This window comes from Pagrus pagrus (genome assembly GCF_965226575.1).
Source record: "Pagrus pagrus genome assembly, contig: HAP1_SCAFFOLD_430, whole genome shotgun sequence".
NCBI classification, from domain to species: domain Eukaryota; kingdom Metazoa; phylum Chordata; class Actinopteri; order Spariformes; family Sparidae; genus Pagrus; species Pagrus pagrus.
This window is the reverse complement of record NW_028175035.1, coordinates 1-18,660: the sequence shown is the minus strand read 5'-3', so window position 1 is coordinate 18,660 and position 18,660 is coordinate 1. Positions and strand designations below refer to the sequence as shown.

Sequence of the window (18,660 nt, the reverse complement as noted above, 5' to 3'; positions counted from 1 at the left end):
GCTTGTTTTTCTTTTATGGATGTTTTCATGTTGTCTTAAAGGATAAGTACCGTTTTTTACAACCTGGACCTTATTTCCAGCAAAAGATATGGTCATTTACTCACCCAGATAACTTTGGTGTCATTCGGCGTCGTTCGGACGAAATTAGATCCAGTGTAGCGGCGATATATCCATATAATGGGAGTAACGGGGCACCGACACACAGCCTCTATATAACGCATTATCTGCCACGAAACTAGTTCATTTCACTAATATTTTGTTACGATATGCTAGCGCTATTAGCCTCTGAGTCCGGGCTCGTCCGTTATCAACATCCGGGGTCAAACTAGCAGTAGCAGCTACAGGTAAACAAGCTGGGCTGTCGCGGGTGCGCGCAGCTCAGAGAAGACATCTTCCAGGTCAGAGGTAGTAGCTCAACCTACAGACCCCGGATGTTGACAATAGACGAGCCCGGACTCAGAGGCTAATAGCGCTAGCATTTCATAACAAAATATTGATGAAATTAACTAGTTTCGTGGCAGATAATGCGCTATATAGAGGCTGTGTGTCGATGCCCCGTTACTCCCATTATATGGATATATCGCCGCTACACTGGATCTAATTTCGTCCGAACGACGCCGAATGACACCAAAGTTATCTGGGTGAGTAAATGACCATATCTTTTGCTGGAAATAAGGTCCAGGTTGTAAAAAACGGTACTTATCCTTTAATACTCCCTGTTGTTCATGTTGTTTATGTTTTGTCTTTGTGCTAATGTGCTAATAAAGTTTGATTTTTTTTTAAATTTTTATTATTATTAAAAAAAAGATCCACTTCACTCCAGAAGATGGCGGCCATTCACATGAGCTGTGTGACACTTACAAAAAACACCCGAAGAAGAAGAATAGCGACCTGTGATTGGTTGCGGTGTTGTATAAAGCAAACATGGCGCCGACCAACCGACGAACTGTGGGACTGTCCCGTGAGCTCGGGGCCCTGAGACCTAACGAGGTGAGGTTCGGTGACTGAGCCGCTCCGGTTCTGTCGGTCTGTAGACTTGTTATCAGTGAGTTGTATGAAGCCGCTCACTGAGCAGCAGAGGCTAACACTAGCTTTAGCTTTAGCTTTCTCTGAGGACCAGGCAGCAGCCGGCCTTTGTTCTAAAGGGCAGCCGGATGAGACGAACTGTGGCGGGAATGTTTGACAAGATGGCGGTTGGCTGGTCCGCAGACGGAAGCAGCGCTGTGTCTGCTCGGACTGCTCGTGTTTCTGGACCGGTCCGGGTCTCAGCTTCTCCTCTGGTCGTCTTTGTCACAAACATGGCTGTGATGTTAAAGGTCACGTGACCCTCGTGCAGCGTCTCAGACGGTTCGGTGTCGTGTGGAGGTGATGGAGGCTGGTTGGTGCTGCTCAGTGCTGAAGCTTAACCGTGATGGCTGCTTCACCTCATCTGCTCTGAAGGTCTCGGGTCTGATCATGTAATCCCGGTGTGAGTATCAGGACCTGGACTTTAATGGATCCAGCACTGACTCAAACCGTAACAACTCGAGACCAGACTAACGGATTGTGTTTTTCTCACTGTTCCAGCCTCCACGACCTCCTGCTGTTCAGCCCTGGACCTGAAGGTGAGATCCACTGAACACACCAAACCCACAGGGCAGAGTGGGACCAGATCAGCTGTGAGTTCTGACTGTGGTCCAGGTCCTGGGCTTCCATGTGCTCTGAACCAGGTCTGTCTGGAAGTGATGAAACAAAAGGCCGATTGAAGCCCCCCGCAGCAGTCTGTTCACGAGGGGGCGCTGACAAAACCGGACCGAAGCGTATTCTGATCCAGAAGCTTCATGTACAGATCTGTCATGCTGTGATTCAGCATTAGCATGCTACTCATGTGTTAGCATTAGCTCGTTAGCAGCTGTGTGAAAACGTCTGGCTGATGCTAATATGTGCTCACGCTGCCTCCCTGTTGAGTTACTCTGCTCTGATTGGTTCACACAGAACGCCCTGGGTGACCTGCAGAAGAGGAAGCTGTGATGTCAGAGTGGTAAGTGTCATGTCATCGTATCAGCTCACTCAGCTGGCGTGTGATGTCACAGTGGGCGGGGTCAGTCTCTGCTGGGAGATGATGTGAACAAAAGGCCGAATTGTAGCGCCCCCGTCAGGCAGCGTGTTCTCAGAGCGGGGCGCCGTGACAAAGACCGACCGAAGCGTTTGTCTGATCCCAGCACAGCTGACTGAAGGTCACATGATCAGTTTGTTTGATAATCATAATCTGTAGATGCTCCAGCTGATCAGCCACTCACGCAGCATACAGAGCGTCTAGTAAGCAGTTAGTCTCGGCTCCGGCCCGACCCACATGTCAACTGTTAGTCGGTCAGAAACGACAGAACAAACTCCTGTTATTGTGGAGACGGCTGCAGTTAAAAGCTTTAATATAAAACATGTCATTATTTGTCAAACTGAATCTGATTCTGTCTGTCGTCCTCTCAGGGTCCAGATGGTTCCGTCTGATCTTCAGGTAACTTCAGCGGCTCTTCTGATGTGATGTGTGAATTCTTCTGTAGAATAAAGTCGGGCGGTCACAACTTTTAAAACTTCAATACAATTCTAAAGTCCGACATGGCAACAGTTCTGTTTGTGTCCTGAGGTTTCACAGCTTTGGATCTTTGTAAACTGTCTCTTAGACGAACTCAGACTGAAGTTTGGACTTGGTCTGCTCCATGTGTCCTCTGTTCTGATGGTTCACTGACAGGAAGTGACACGTATGACCCGAGAACTAAGGCTGTATTCGCAACCGCATACTATACTGCCAGTACGTACTGATTTGGCCAAAATGTAGTATGCAGTATGTAGTATGCAGTATGTAGTATGTAGTATGTAGTATGCAGTATGTAGTATGCAGTATGCAAACAAAAGCAAAATCTGCAGTATGAGAAAAGTTCCTGGATGTCGTACTGATTCAGAAAATATTTCCAGTATGCGTCCGACCAGTCTACTCTGCCTACTGTTTCCCACAATGCAATGCGCTGGAGCCGGGATCATGGCGTCCTCGTCACGTACTCCGGAGCAGTACAGCGTTTATGTTTGTTCACACAACATAAGTACAGTCACAGGCTGCTGACTGTTGTGACGAGAGCTGTAGGTACAATAGAAATCCAGGCTGTTGTACATGTGAAATGAAACAAAGTACTCTGTTAATTAAAACATTTTTTTATTAATATTTGGTGACTTCTGTACATACAGAGCTCCAGAGACAGCGCTGTACTGTGTACTGTCCACTACAGACATGAAGCTTCCCTCTAGCGTTAAGATAACTGGCCTGCTGTCTCCCCCGGGACGACGACGCATGTTGGCCGGCCGAACACCTCTGGAGACGGGCTGCTGCCTCTGAGACGAGCCGCTCCTTCTGGAGCTTCACTTCTCCCAAAACATCGAGGCAAATTACTAAACAGCCGTCATCTGAGTAAACTAACCGCACACTGGGGGTCTGAACGGTTACTTTCTACATGAAAACATGTTAAAACTTAATAAAGTGACATATTAACAGCGCTGCAGCGGGAAATAAAACAGCTTTGCGCCTGTTTTACAACTACCGCTGCCGGTCGCTGGCAGTGCATTCTGGGAAACTTGCTACTGCATACTGCGGTGTGAACGGCGTCGCTCTGCTGAAGTAGCATGCTGAATCCCACGTTCAGTGCAGTATACAGTGTATACTAACGCAGTACGCAGTATACAGTGTATACTAACGCAGTACGCAGTATACAATGTATACTAACGCAGTATGTAGTAGGCAGTACGGTAGTATGCGGTTTCGAATACAGCCTCACTCATCAAACTTCAGGTAGTTTTAATGTTTTAAACAGACTGTCGGTGCTGTTCTGAACTGTTTCTGTATTAAACTGATCACGTGTTAAATAAATGAACTTCTTACTTCATCTGTGTTTTTATTGTTTCCTCTTCACGTGGAGCCGAGGGGACGTCTTCAGTTTCAAACCTTCATTCAGCTCGTAACGTTGTGAACTCCTGTCTCGTCTGGACAGGACCGTCACTTTGGACTAACATTAGTGTACGTTTCCTTTGACGGGTTCAGACCGAACACAGGAAGTTCCACCAGGCTAAAACAAATCCTGACCTGTGAGATCATTTTGTCTGACTTTATAATGAGACTCTGTTATTGTCAGATTCAGGTGTCTACATGTGAAACCAGAACCAAGCTGTTTGTTCAGACACTGGGATCCTCGTGGTTCCACTATATTAAATATAATCACTTAGTCTGGATTAAAGACATAAACAGAAGGGCTCTATTAGTCTCACACACACACACACACACACACACACACACACACACACACACACACACAAAGTCCGACGCTGTTCAGTTGAAGTACAAGTTGACTTGGGCCGGGTCATGTCTGACTGCAGCTCAGGAGCTTGAGTGTAATGGAGGTGGATGATGAGCCGACCCAGAGCCAGCACTGCTCACCTGATGGTGTCAGTATGAATGTGATCAGCTGATCAGGATCAGCTGTTAGAATCTTCAACATGTTTAAAGGTTTTAATGACGTCATCACATTGATCAGCTGACAGTGAACTCATCACATTGCATTTCCATCTTTATTTTGTTTTTAGCGTTTAATAACGATAAAGATCTCATGACTCTGTCAACTCATACAAGAAGAGTCATGCTGAACTCAGGACCAGGACCTGGACCTGGACCAGGACCAGGACCAGGACCAGGTCCAGGACCTGGACCCTCCTGGGTAACAAGAACACACTCTGAGTCTCAGGTGTCTTCTCCTTTGTTGAAGCACCAGAGGCTGCAGGTGTCTCACCTGTGTCTCCTGAATACTGGATCAGGATTGGCTGCTAAACTGTTTGTGATGTCACGAACCATGCTCGTAAGCCCCGCCCCTTAGAGCAGATTATCAATGAGCTCAGAGGATCAGTTCTGATCACATCCATCGATCTCCAGAGTGAAGCTCCACAGACACACTTTGTCTTTAGCTCTGAGACTATGTAATAAAATGGATCCTCAGTGGATCTGAAGATCTTCTTCTCTGTATCGATCAGTTTGTTGAAGCTCTTCTGTTTTTCAACTTTGATCAGTTTTTCTTTTTCTGGAGGTTGAACTTTTCCCCGGAAGTCGCCAGCTGCTGACCCGAGCTGCTGCTGCAGGAGCAGGAGGAGAAGTTGCTGCTGTTCGCTCCTCTGGATCAACCGACAACTTTACAACCGGAACCGTCGGATCTTCACTGAGCAGCCGGACCGGCGGGATGGACACCGACACGGCCTCACCGGTAAACACACCGACAGAGCCGCCGTGCTCCTCCAACCGGAGAGTTCACACCGGAGCTGTTAGCTGAGCTAAGCTAACTGAGCTAGCCTCCAGATCAGAGGGGAGGCAACCTGTCGCCAAACTCCATTCATAAACTGAACAATAATAGAGAGCCGGCCTGTTGTCTGAGCGTCCACACTAACTGACCCAGAGATGACAGGAGACATTGTTACGGTGTTCTGGTCGGTTCGGCCTCAACATGGTAGAAATCTGCTCCAGGTGAAGAGCACAGAGCCGTTAAAGCTTCTTTTAAATGAATTATTAAAACGAGCGGATTCTGAATGGGGTTTGGTTGAGGTGGAGGCCTGCGGTCCACCTGAAGAGGAGGAACAGTTTGTGATGATAATGACTCTATACTCTGTATATGTGTTGGAGGAGGTACTGTGGTGCTGTACTGCAGTAACGGTGCTAATGAAATACTCAGTTACAAGTAAAAGTCCTGCATTTATAATGTTACTGAAGTAGAATTATGTAACTTTAATGATGAAAATGTACTTTAAGTATGAAGTCAGTGAAGCCAGAGGATTGTGACTCATCATTAATGTAAAGCAGGATGTTGTATTTGATGAGGTGGAGCTCATGTTGTATCAGACTGACACTGATCAATCATCTGCCGATGGTCTCCATCAATCCATCGTTTGAGAAATATGGTGACAATGATCCAGAAGCCTGAGTGACACCTTCACCGTGTTAGCTTAGTTCAAACCTCGACACAATTACAAACACTGTCAAATCAGTCGACTGGTTCTGAAGATTCAAATCATTCAGAGGAACAGAAGCAGCTCTGACACCAGCTGTGTGTGTTGGGTCCAAACGACAGTCCATGTAAATCAACAGATTCTCCACAGAAGACGTTCGTGTCACTGACTGTTTATTAAAGTCAGAATTTGTTATTTCAGGATGCAGCTGAAGACATTCGGATCAAAACGGAGCCAGACGGCGACGTGGAGATCCAGTCCTATCCTGTCCTCATGAGGCTGTCCGTCAAACTGACTGACTGCAGGGCGTGGCTGCAGGGGCGGGACTTCCTGTCTCTGGGTAAGCAGGGTTTCCCGCCAGGCTTATATTTCCCACCGCCGGCTAAGCATCGTTTATTTAAAATAGGTTTGTATACATCAGTTACAAAGTTGAACACGCAATGGCGACATCTTATGGTCAACACGTTGGACTTTTTCTTCCGAAGTCGGACGAACAAAGGCGGAGACGTTGAACCCGCTGGTTCACCTGTTGACCAGGAGTGCAGCGGCGCGACGTTTGCTGAGCCACGGTCGATGAGGCAGCTAGCATGGATGTTAGCTCGTCGTCCGCTGCAGTGGCAGAGCAGCCTTCTCCGTGCCGCGATGGGAAACAGAACCAGCGGATTTAATCAAAATTGGTTGGTGGACCTGAAATTCAGCGGGTGGCTGTACCTGACCAATTACTACGTGAAAATATTAACAATATTAAGTGAGCTGATTTCACAGTGGTTTAGTAGTAAAACACCGCTATTAAATTCAGCGTTAGATAAGCTATGGCGGTAGCTGTTTTAATAGAGTCAAGGTTTCGGTTTTAGGTATGTTTTGCCGAGTCTGTCGCAGCCACCGCCAGCGGGCAACGCAGGGATCCTCGACCAGAGCTTTTATTGAAGCTCCTTGCACTACTTATAGGCAAGATGTGCTAAACACTCATGTTGAGTCTCTCCACCATCGCACCAGCATCAATATGGCAGCAAGCAGAAGCACATGTAAACAATGCCACATTGTTTCAAATGTAAATATATGTCACTGATTATAATGAAATATCTATTATGACATATCCAATAGTTAGCTTGCACTGTTTTCATGTTGTAGGCTTCAATCGCTGCAGCATTCGAGCCAGTGATTAATATGGAGCATAGAGCATGAAGCCATAATTGGTGGTTTAAAATGCCTTTACTAGCTCCTAAAGTACGTGTTGAACAGTACTTCAAGAGTGGTGCGTTTGTGAGACGTTGGCGCTTAAATATTGTCAATAAATGTCTTATAATAACACATGATTACATTGATTATTACAGTCATTTTTTCAAATTTCCAGTCAACCTTTAACATTGATTTAATGCGAGGCAGTATGGAACCAGTCTAAATTCTACTACGTCATGAATCTGTTACCGACAGGGCACTGCCACCAGTCAGTTGCTGGCCCCTGTCACAAAAAAAACATGCTTCGCCGCCGGTGGGCCGCCCTTCCAACCTACCACCAGGCTTAGCAAGTTTTCTGGGGGAAACCCTGGTAAGAAATCAGAGTTTAGACATTTCAGATTTTAAAAAACGAACAAATTAGGCTAATCAATTATTTCTGCGTCCTCGTGCAGCTGCTTGAGTCAAGACAAAGAAAAATGCTGATACTGTTACTGATGCTGTTACAAAGTAACTTCCACTCACTCCTTTAAGTACAGTTTATCTTCCTCTGACTTGACCTCTGACCTCTGTGTCCTCACAGATGACCATCCTCAGCTCTGTAAGCAGCGATCCAGGCAGTACAACGCCACTAACACGGGCAGGAAGATGATCTACTGCTGTCATTGCAACAAAGGTTTCTACAAGCAGTCTCACCTGGAGGCTCACCGGAGGACACACCGAGGACAGAAAGCCAACGAGTGCTGGCAGTGCGGAAAGAATTACCCGACCCTGATGAGCCTCGTTCTCCACCAGCAGATCCACGACCGTAAGGAGCCCTACCAGTGCTCGTACTGTGACAAGACCTTCGCCCTGAAGAGGGACTGGAAGACCCACCACCGGACTCACTCGGGAACCAAACCCTTCAAGTGCTGGTTCTGCGGGGACGGCTTCAGCGAGCAGGACGAGCTCAATGATCATCTGAAGGTGCACAAAGGGGAGAAGTGTTACCACTGCAAAGTCTGCAACAAGATGTTCGTCTCCTACCAGGGCTTCAACTTCCACCGCAAGTCGCACAAGAACCCGAAGCTGCTGCCCTGCCTCAAGTGCAACAAGACCTTCAGCAACCCCCAGAGTCTGAAGCTCCATCAGGTGACTCACTCCAGCAGGAAGCCTCATAAGTGCCCAACCTGTGGCAAAGGCTTCAAGCTGCTGAGCGGCCTGCGCTGCCACCAGAGGACCCACGAGGACCTGAAGGACTACCACTGCACTGAGTGTGGCAAGTGTTTCTCCAGCCTGCAGGGCCTGAAGCTGCACAACCGCACGCACACCGGACTCAAGCCCTACAAGTGCACTGAGTGCGGGAAAAGGTTCACGCAGTCGCCCCACCTCAAGTCTCACATGGTCACCCACACTGGAGAGCGGCCGTTCCTCTGCACCACCTGTGGGAAGAGATTCACCCAGTCGTCCCACCTCCGGTCTCACATCACGCTGTTCCACGTGGGCGAGAAGCCATTCACCTGCGACGACTGCGGGAAGAGCTTCACCATCGCTCACTACCTGAAGATGCACCGGCTCAGCCACACCAAGGAGAAGCTGTACCAGTGCTCATACTGCGAGAAGTCCTTCTCCTACCACAACTCCTGGCGGGCCCACGAGAGGATCCACACTGGCGAGCGCCCGTTCGGCTGCCGGGACTGTGGCATGAGCTTCATCACGTCAGGCTCGCTGCTGAGCCACCAGAGGTCCAAACATACCGGAGAGAAGAGCCACTACTGCATCACCTGCGGAGAGTTCTTCTTCACCAGCTCGCTGCTGCGCGTCCACCAGCTCGACCACACCGGCGAGCGGCCGCACGCCTGCAGCTGCGGCAAGACATTCAAAACCAAAGGCGTGCTGCGCTACCACCTGAAGAGGTTCACCGACCACCAGCCGACCAAGTGAGCCGATGCCTGGAGACATGAAGACACCTGGAGGAGTCGGACTGTGAGACACCTCCTCAGCAGGAGGTGAAGGAGGAGGCAGGAGTCAGAGCTGCTGTGAGGTGGAGGGACAGGTGCATGCAGGTGCTGTAAAGACGACAGGAAGTGAGTGATTGTATTTTGTCAGCAGCTGACGGAGATGAAGACACACTGACACTGATCTGCAGTGTGACATCATTGTCTCTGATCTCCGTCCAGAAATCCACTTAGAGATCAGAGAACAAAGACTCTGCTGACCTCCCCCGAGAATCACGATTTTAAGTTTTCTCCAGTATCAGAGTAATCTATTACATCGATGAGTACACTGCAAAACACTTTGAATGGACACTGTCTGACTACATGAAACACCGAGTGAAAATGGGGCCAAAGTTTGATGGTGATGTAACTGATGTAACTGAGGAGGTAACTGAGGTAACTGATGTAACTGATATAGTAACTGAGGAGGTAACTGATATAGTAACTGAGGAGGTAACTGATGTAACTGATATAGTAACTGAGGAGGTAACTGATGTAACTGAGGTAACTGAGGTAACTGATACCTCCTGCGCTGCTGTCAGCTGCTCAGAAACTTCTTCAGAATCTGATTGGACGTTAAAGAGACGAGCGAGATGAAACACTAAGAATCATGAATCCACTGCTGCTTGTTGTCAGAAACACTAGAAGACATTTAATGAACGAACATCTGGACGTTGATTTAAAAACAAACATCAGCTCATTTTAAAGGAGCAGTCCAACATTTTTGTTTTTATTTTCAGTCAAATAAAACATTAACATCATTCTGAACAGAGGTTTCACTGTGTGGCTGTGACTGTTTCTCTATCTTTATGAGGACCAGTGTCAGTTTTATTAAAGGGTCTTAATCCGTCAATTATTTTCTCTATCAATCAATTAGTTCTTTGGTCTATGAATTATGATAAAATGATAAAAAATGTCCATCAGCGTTTCGACCTCAAATGTTATTTGTCCAGAACTCGGATCTTCAGTTCAGCTGACGGCAGAGTGGAGACACGCAAAGAGATTAAAGTCATTATTTAAATAGTTGGTAGTTAATTTAATACTTGACAAGTAATTGATGTCTTCAGCTCATTCAGATGGTTTGAAGGTTCATGGTCCTCACAGGTATAGACAGTCAAGTGTGTGTGTGTGTGTGTGTGTGTGTGTACAGAGACTGGGTGATCTGCTTTAGTATGTTTTATTTTTTGTTCCCATGCAGGACAGTAAGACCTGAACTGAGTCAGAGTTTATAGTGGCCCTTTGTCACTATCGGCGCAGGCTGGAGGTTTAAAGGGCTTGTACGTGTGCCAGTGTAGATGTAGGCGCATTCCGGTGTAGGTGCATAACACAGCAAATGTCCGAGCATTACTTCTCTTTGTTGTGGATTTATTAGGCTACACACAGCCGACTCAAATAATATAATAGGTACTCACTATCACAATAACACAATATTCTGACCTGCGGCGTTACACGCCATGGCACGGTCAAAAACCGTATGGATTCCCCAGCGTGCGCACCTGTGCTGATTAACCCACCTACCTATATAGAAACAAAGCAATGGCCTAAACAGATACTGCCACCTACTGGCACAAATGTGTACAACACTCATAAACAAAGAAAATTACCAATCTGGCTCCTACAGAGTTTATTGATCAGCTCTGTGGACATCAACATCTGATGGTTTCAGACTCATCTTGATAAAATCTAATCAATCTTGCAGCAGGACTTCAGCTGTAACAACAGTGACTGGGATGTTCGAATATGCAGGACTTGAAATCGTCCTCAAGTCCAAAGATTGAGAATAATATTTAAAAGACAAAAGCCAATAAACTCTCCAGATACACTGCAGACCAGTAGATCGACCATGACATGATTTGGGACTTGTTGCTGGACAGTATTTGGGACTTGTGGACATAATTGAGGACTTGTTGTTGGACATGATTTGGGACTTGTTGGATTGATTTAGGCCTCAGTCAAGTCCTGGTTTGGGACTTGACTGAGGACTTACGTGTCTTGACTTGTACCAGCCAGGACTTGAGACTAACCTGTGAGACACAGACTCTGTCCTCTGGTCCGTTCAGGTCTCATATTGAGACTGTTTCTTGAACGTGTTTTCTTGTTCCTATGAGCTGAAGCTGAGGTGAGTTTTGTTCCTGTCGGCTCTCCGTACAGAAACATGTCGTTCCTGTACAGAACGTTCACCTGTGTCCTTCAGTGTGTCTGACAGGTAAATCGGGACGATCTGATCAGTACAAATGAAGACCTGGACTCATCTATGAATGTGATCTATAAACTGTTGCCTTGTCTTCTTGTTATTGATATAAACTAAAGTTTGCTTCAGAAGGTTTTAGATTCTTTTAACTGTCAAATGTTTTTAATCTCAGATGTCTTTCATCGTCGTTCTTCTTCCTGTGAATCAGTATTAATTTATTAGTGTTCATCATGAGCAGCTCTCACAGACGTGTCCACTGTTCATTTATCACCTCATCAAATGTGTAAAACTTCAATAAGACAGTCATCACATGAATAGTGCTGAAGAAACGTAACTGAGTTAATGAAATAAAAATCAACTTTATCTTATGTTTATCATTTTCATGTGTTCTGGAGTGTGTGTGTGTGTGTGAGTGTGTGAGTGTGTGTGTGTGTGTGTGTGTGTGTGTGTGTGTGAGTGTGTGTGTGTGTGTGTGTGTGTGTGTGAGCATTCATCTCATGTCATATTTAGTTTATTTTGCTCATTTCAGTTTATAATGTCCAAAGAATACTAATACAAGACAAATAATACACTTGTGTCCTTGAATACCTAAACACTAAGGACACACTACAATATAATCTACATTGATTCTAACGTTATTGCAAATTCACGTCTGTACGTCCGCTGCTTTTATTCTGAAGGCGGGGAGTCGCACCTCGTGACTTCCGCTCGTTATGTAAATAGTAAAGATGGCGGCGTCCTATGTCTGCCGTGCTGTCCTCAGTCAGACTCTGAGCAGGTTCAAGTGTTCAGGAGGACACGTGAGACGGATCTCAGCTGGAAGGTCAGTTTGTGTCAGACTCACCTGGAGACAGGTAGAGACCGAGAGACAGAGAGACTGTCCACACAGACAGGTGCAGACAGAGCAGCACTTCCTGCTGCACTGTGACACATACACAGACATCAGAACCAGCTCTACACCAACATCACATGCAGAACCTCAAACTTCAGCAAACTCTCAGACAGAAAAACTACAACATCTACCGGGAGACAGAAGAGCCGCTGCTGTAGATGCAGCAGAAGATGTTTAAAATCCCTGCAGACGTCTCAACTGACGCCATCAACAAAATAATACAACACAGTCAGTCTCACCTGTCTGCTCCTCTGCAGGGACCTCCTTCTGTTTCTCCAGTTTGGCCTCCAGAGACAATTATAAAGAAGATTATTAATTATCTACGTATTCTTCTTCTGTAGTCCTAACGCTTTGGCAATATTGTAAAACACAGTCATGCCAATAAAGCTTGTTGAATTGAATTGAATTGAATTGACAGAGAGACCAAGACAGGCAGAGACAGAGAGACAGAGACAGGTACAGACAGAGAGACAGAGACAGGTACAGACAGAGACAGGTAGAGACAGAGAGACAGAGACAGGTACAGACAGAGACAGGTACAGACAGAGAGACAGAGACAGGTACAGACAGAGAGACAGAGACAGGTACAGACAGAGACAGGCAGAGACAGAGAGACAGAGACAGGCAGAGACAGAGAGACAGAGACAGGTACAGACAGAGACAGGTAGAGACAGAGAGACAGAGACAGGTACAGACAGAGAGACAGAGACAGGTACAGACAGAGACAGGTAGAGACAGAGACAGGTAGAGACAGAGAGACAGAGACAGGTACAGACAGAGACAGGTAGAGACAGAGACAGAGACAGGTACAGACAGAGACAGGTAGAGACAGAGAGACAGAGACAGGTACAGACAGAGACAGGCAGAGACAGACAGGTAGAGACAGAGAGACAGAGACAGGTACAGACAGACAGGTAGAGACAGAGAGACAGAGAGACAGAGACAGGTACAGACAGGTACAGACAGAGACAGAGAGACAGAGACAGGTAGAGACAGAGACCATCATGATGGTTTGACCTGATCATGTTGTGTCCTTCATGTTCCTGTTCTCAGTAAACCTGCTGCTGAGATGACTTCAGTGATCTGAGGCACAATGGCTCCACCTGCTGGACACTGTGTCTCACTGTGTCTCACTGTGGACACCTGTGGACAGCTGTGTGTTAATAAACTGGCTCAGTCTGATGTCACATTGTCTTCTTCTTCTTCTCCTGACACTATCAGGCCGCAGACTGGCTCTGTGACGTCACAGTCTGAGGAGGTGAAGCGCTCGGCCTGCTGGGTAAAAGTCAGCAGACATGAGCCCATCAGTACAAACCTCAGCACACAGAGTGGCGGAGCAGGAGGAGGAGCAGGAGGAGGAGGAGGAGGAGCAGGAGGAGGAGCAGGAGGAGGAGGAGGAGGAGCAGGAGGAGGAGGAGGAGGAGGAGGAGTGCTGTGGGCGGCTGTCGGTACGTTCAATCACACCAAACTCGGTTCAGAAAGCCATTTTACTGTCTCCTTGTCCATCAGTAACCAAAGTGTGTGTGTGTGTGTGTGTGTGTGTGTGTGTGTGTGTGTGTGTGTGCAGCTCTCTCCCTGTTCAGCAGTTCTGATGAAGACCGACGAGATGAAGCACAGAGGAAAGAAGATGAGCTGATCCTGCTGCTGAAGAAGGCCAAGGTACCATCACCATACATCACATGTAGTACTGCAGTAGTAGTAGTAGTGTAGTACTGTAGTACTGCAGTAGTAGTAGTACTGTAGTAGTACTGTAGTAGTAGTAGTAGTGTAGTACTGTAGTACTGCAGTAGTAATGTGTGTGTCCTCTCTCAGCTCAGTGTGTATCGTGGACAGCTGCAGGCAGCTTCTGGTTTCCTCCATCAAGCCGTCGTTCTGGCTCATCAGACTCACAACAACCAGGCCATCATCTACACCTACAGTCTGGTAAACACTCTGACCTCTGACCTCTGCAGCTGTGACCTCTGACCTCTACAGCTGTGAACTCTGACCTCTGCAGCTGTGACCTCTGCAGCTGTGACCTCTGACCTCTTCCTGTGTGTCTCCTCAGATGGCGAATCTAGCCTACGTTCAGGGTCAGCTGGACAACGTGAGTATCTTCCAATCACAGCTTCTTACTTACAGTATTTAATAAACCTGTTCTGTGTCACTATGGCAACAGCAGTGAGAGGGTGTGAAGCACTGCAGCCTTCATCATCATCATCATCATCATCATCGTCTCTCCTCTTCTTCGTCTCAGGCGGAAAAACTCTTCAAAGCAGCGATGAGCTTCATGCTGTCAGGAGGAACACCAGAGGTCAGTGTGTGTGTGTGTGTGTGTGTGTGTGTGTGTGTGTGTGTGTGTGTGTCCTCAGTCAGCTGTTCCTGTCTTCACTGACTTCCTGTCTGTTTCCAGGACGATAACGCTGTCATTGAGATGTCTCTGAAACTCGCCAGCATCTACGCCGAACAGAACAAGTGAGAACATTTACCTGCTGACCTCTGACCTCAGCTTCCTGTCAGAGGACTGACTCTGTGTGTGTCTGTGTGTATTGAGGGCGGAGCTTGCGGAGCATGGGTTCAGGTTCTGTATGGAGTCTCTGGAGGCCAAACTGGAGAAACAGAAGGAGGTCCCTGCAGAGGAGCAGACAGGTGAGACTGACTGTGTTGTATTATTTTGTTGATGGTGTCAGTTGAGACGTCTGCAGGGATTTTAAACCTTCTTTTCTTAAAGTAACAATTACTGAGTCACAGTGTGGCCCTGCCCACCAGAGTCCATTCCAGAATTGGACTGGTGCAGAGAGCTGCAGCGAGGTGTCCAATGTGACGATGCAAATGATTGTGGGGTTGTCTTGGTGACGGGCAGGACGTCCTCCGGCTGCATTTGAGCCAGAGAACTGAAAAGACTGAACCAATAAACTCAGTCAAACTTTTACGTCAGATTCTTGCTGACACAGCCGTCATATGATCCTATGCTGCACCAATTAGAACAGGTGTTACTGAGCAGTGTGACGTTCAGGTTTAGACTGTCTGTTGTTGTTGTTGTTGTTGTTGTTGTCAGAGGACAAGGAGGCTCTGAGGAAGGACACCCGCCTCCTGCTCGGTCTGTGCTTGGACTCGCGGGCTCGATACCGAGCGTCAACGTTGCACCTGAAGCAGGCTGGGCAGGACTATCAGAGCGCCCTGAACATCTGTCGTCAGGAGCAGGGAGACACACACCCACAGGTAGGACAGCAGGTACACACTGGGAACACTGGGAATACTCAGGACACTGGTAGCATTTAAATAGTGGGAATACTGGGAGCACTGTAGACAAGGGGAACACGGCACACGATAGGAACACATAACTTTTGGAAAATTCGGTACACGGTAGACACTGGGAACACTGGGAACATTTGAAGGACTGGTTACACTGGGAACATTGGGAACTCTGAGTACACTGGGAATACTCAGGACACCGGTAACATTTTAACAGTGAGACTACTGAGAGCACTGTAGACAAAGGGAGCACGGGCACACACTGGAAACATTTGAAAGACTGGAACACTGGGACATTGGAAATCTCATGACAGTGGTAACATTGCAACAGTGGGAATACTGGGAGCACTATAGACAAGGGGAACACAGCAGACACTGGGAACACTTAAACACTGGGAACATTTGGTACATTGTAGAAAGTGTGAACACTGACAATACTGTAGACATTGGGAACTCTCAGAGCACTGTAAACACTAGGAACACTGGTTGGAACACTAAGAACACTGGGTTGGAACACTGGTTACAGTATTAACACTAGGTGGGAACACTGGGAACAGTATTAATACTGGGTTGGAACACTGGGAACAGTATGAATACTGGGTTGGAACACTGGGAACAGTATTAATACTGAGTTGGAACACTGGGAACAGTATGAGCACTGGGTTGAACACTGGGAACAGTATTAATACTGGGTTGGAACACTGGGAACAGTATGAATACTGGGTTGGAACACTGGGAACAGTATTAATACTGGGTTGGAACACTGGGAACAGTATGAATACTGGGTTGGAACACTGGGAACAGTATTAATACTGAGTTGAACACTGGGAACAGTATGAGCACTGGGTTGGAACACTGGGAACAGTATTAATACTGAGTTGGAACACTGGGAACAGTATGAGCACTGGGTTGGAACACTGGGAACCGTATGAGCACTGGGTTGGAACACTGGGAACAGTATTAATACTGGGTTGGAACACTGGGAACAGTATGAATACTGGGTTGGAACACTGGGAACAGTATTAATACTGAGTTGGAACACTGGGAACAGTATGAGCACTGGGTTGGAACACTGGAAACAGTATGAATACTGGGTTGGAACACTGGGAACAGTATTAATACTGGGTTGGAACACTCGGAACAGTATGAATACTGGGTTAGAACACTGGGAACAGTATTAATACTGAGTTGGAACAGTATTAATACTGAGTTGGAACACTGGGAACAGTATGAGCACTGGGTTGGAACACTGGGAACAGTATTAATACTGAGTTGGAACAGTATTAATACTGAGTTGGAACACTGGGAACAGTATGAGCACTGGGTTGGAACACTGGGAACAGTATTAATACTGAGTTGGAACACTGGGAACAGTATGAGCACTGGGTTGGAACACTGGGAACCTTATTAATACTGAGTTGGAACACTGGGAACAGTATTAATACTGGGTTGGAACACTGGGAACAGTATGAATACTGGGTTGGAACACTGGGAACAGTATGAATACTGGGTTGGAGCACTGGGAACAGTATGAATACTGGGTTGGAACACTGGGAACAGTATGAGCACTGGGTTGGAACACTGGGAACAGTATGAGCACTGGGTTGGAACACTGGGAACCTTATTAATACTGAGTTGGAACACTTGGAACAGTATTAATACTGAGTTGGAACACTGGGAACAGTATGAGCACTGGGTTGGAACACTGGGAACCTTATTAATACTGAGTTGGAACACTTGGAACAGTATTAATACTGGGTTGGAACACTGGGAACAGTATGAATACTGGGTTAGAACACTGGGAACAGTATTAATACTGAGTTGGAACACTGGGAACAGTATGAGCACTGGGTTGGAACACTGGGAACAGTATGAGCACTGGGTTGGAAAACTGGAAACAGGGAAATGTTGTGATTCTGCAGAGATATGAAGTGATGTCATCATCATGTCTCCTGTTAGACTCTGGTGCTGATGAGCGACCTGGCTACCATCTTGGATCTGCAAGGTCACCATGACGATGCCCTGGTGCTGGTCCAGCAGGCCGTGGATCTGAGCCGCTCTGCCGGACACCCGGACCAACACGTGCTGCTGGGAAACATGGCCGGCATCCTGCTGCACAAAGGTCAGGAGAAGTCATAGGTCATGACTCTGACACACAGCTGAATTTATTGAGTCTGATGTTGTGTTTGTGGTCTGTCCTCAGGCCAGCTGGAGGACGCGGTGCGGTTCTACCAGGAGGCCCTGAATCTGGCACGGCAGGCCGGAGACCAGGAGGCTGTGGACAAGATCCAGGAGGGACTGAAGGAGGTGAAGAAGAGGAACCAGGAGAGGAAGGAGGTCGAGGAGGCAGCACAGAAGTGATGGAGCCCCTGAGTCCATCAGTCTGCTGGTCCACAGCAACAAACTGACTTTCCATTATCCTGGTGACCTGTGACCTCCTGCAGTGCCTCCCCAGAACATCAGGTCCTCCTGTTCTCCTGAAACATCCTCATGTGCTGTCCAGCTCTGAGGATCAGGTTCATGTTCTCCAGAGGAGGAACCTTCAGATTCAGGACTGATTCATAGTTTGATGTTTCTGTGTTGTGTGTGAAACTGAAGCTGCTCCTGAAATAAATCAGCATCAAACAGACTGGAACTGGGTTCATTAGACAGGAAGTACAAGGCCACAAGGGGGTGAATCACCTGAGACAGGTGTTCTGGTCGAGGACAGTTTTGTGTGTTTCTCTGTGGACAGCTGCAAAGTGATTCATCGTTTCATCAGGAGTTCCCACAGAGCGTGACGCAGGCGACGTCCTGTGTGTTTACAGAACATGTCAGAATAAAAGCAGAGTGATGACAGTAAACAAAGAGCAGACAACACAGACACCATGTACACAAACACATGATTAACTAGAGCCTGGGAAACAGGAGGAGGAGAGGGAGGGGAGAGGAGGTGGGAGAGAGGAGAGAAGAGGAGAGGAGAGGAGGTGTGGAGAGGAGGAGAGAAGAGGAGAGGAGAGGGAGGTGTGGAAGGGGAGGAGAGAGGAGGAGAGGGGAGGAGAGGAGAGGAGGAGGAGGAGAGAAGAGGAGGAGAGGAGAGGAGAGGAGGGTGGAGAGGGAGAGAGGAGAGGGAGAGGAGGAGAGGAGGAGGAGAGGAAGAAGGAGAGGGAGGAGGAGGAAGGGAGGAGAGGAGGAGGAGGGAG

At 47.4% G+C, this 18,660-nt stretch overlaps 2 protein-coding genes across 2 annotated transcripts; both read left to right on the top strand.

Annotated features, from left to right (window-relative positions):
- Window positions 1-924: 924 nt before the first annotated feature.
- LOC311254130 (uncharacterized protein) lies at window positions 925-9,596 on the top strand (the record flags this gene model as incomplete). The annotated part of the gene is made up of 8 exons (XM_084384530.1): window positions 925-1,000; window positions 1,337-1,447; window positions 1,567-1,658; window positions 2,045-2,103; window positions 2,467-2,494; window positions 5,100-5,273; window positions 6,211-6,349; window positions 7,769-9,596. The coding sequence occupies 8 exons, from the start codon at window positions 925-927 to the stop codon at window positions 9,106-9,108; spliced, it is 2,019 nt and encodes a 672-aa protein (XP_084240656.1). The 3' UTR covers window positions 9,109-9,596.
- Window positions 9,597-12,073: 2,477 nt separating this feature from the next.
- Window positions 12,074-17,881, top strand: LOC311254131 (tetratricopeptide repeat protein 19, mitochondrial-like). The gene is made up of 11 exons (XM_084384531.1): window positions 12,074-12,175; window positions 13,466-13,692; window positions 13,812-13,903; window positions 14,057-14,167; window positions 14,292-14,330; window positions 14,481-14,537; window positions 14,637-14,698; window positions 14,778-14,872; window positions 15,282-15,445; window positions 17,438-17,600; window positions 17,682-17,881. Exons 1-11 carry the CDS (start codon window positions 12,081-12,083, stop codon window positions 17,837-17,839), a joined length of 1,263 nt encoding a protein of 420 aa, XP_084240657.1. The 5' UTR covers window positions 12,074-12,080; the 3' UTR covers window positions 17,840-17,881.
- The last annotated feature ends 779 nt before the right edge of the window (window positions 17,882-18,660 follow it).

What these genes read in the sequence shown, in the direction of transcription:
- LOC311254131 (XM_084384531.1), top strand. Translation starts at nt 12,081, where the DNA reads ATGGCGGCGTCCTATGTCTGCCGTGCTGTCCTCAGTCAGACTCTGAGC. An exon ending in TGCTGCTGAAGAAGGCCAAG is followed by an intron (nt 13,904 to 14,056) that starts GTACCATCACCA and finishes GTCCTCTCTCAG; the next exon opens with CTCAGTGTGTATCGTGGACA. An exon ending in TGTCAGGAGGAACACCAGAG is followed by an intron (nt 14,538 to 14,636) that starts GTCAGTGTGTGT and finishes GTCTGTTTCCAG; the next exon opens with GACGATAACGCTGTCATTGA.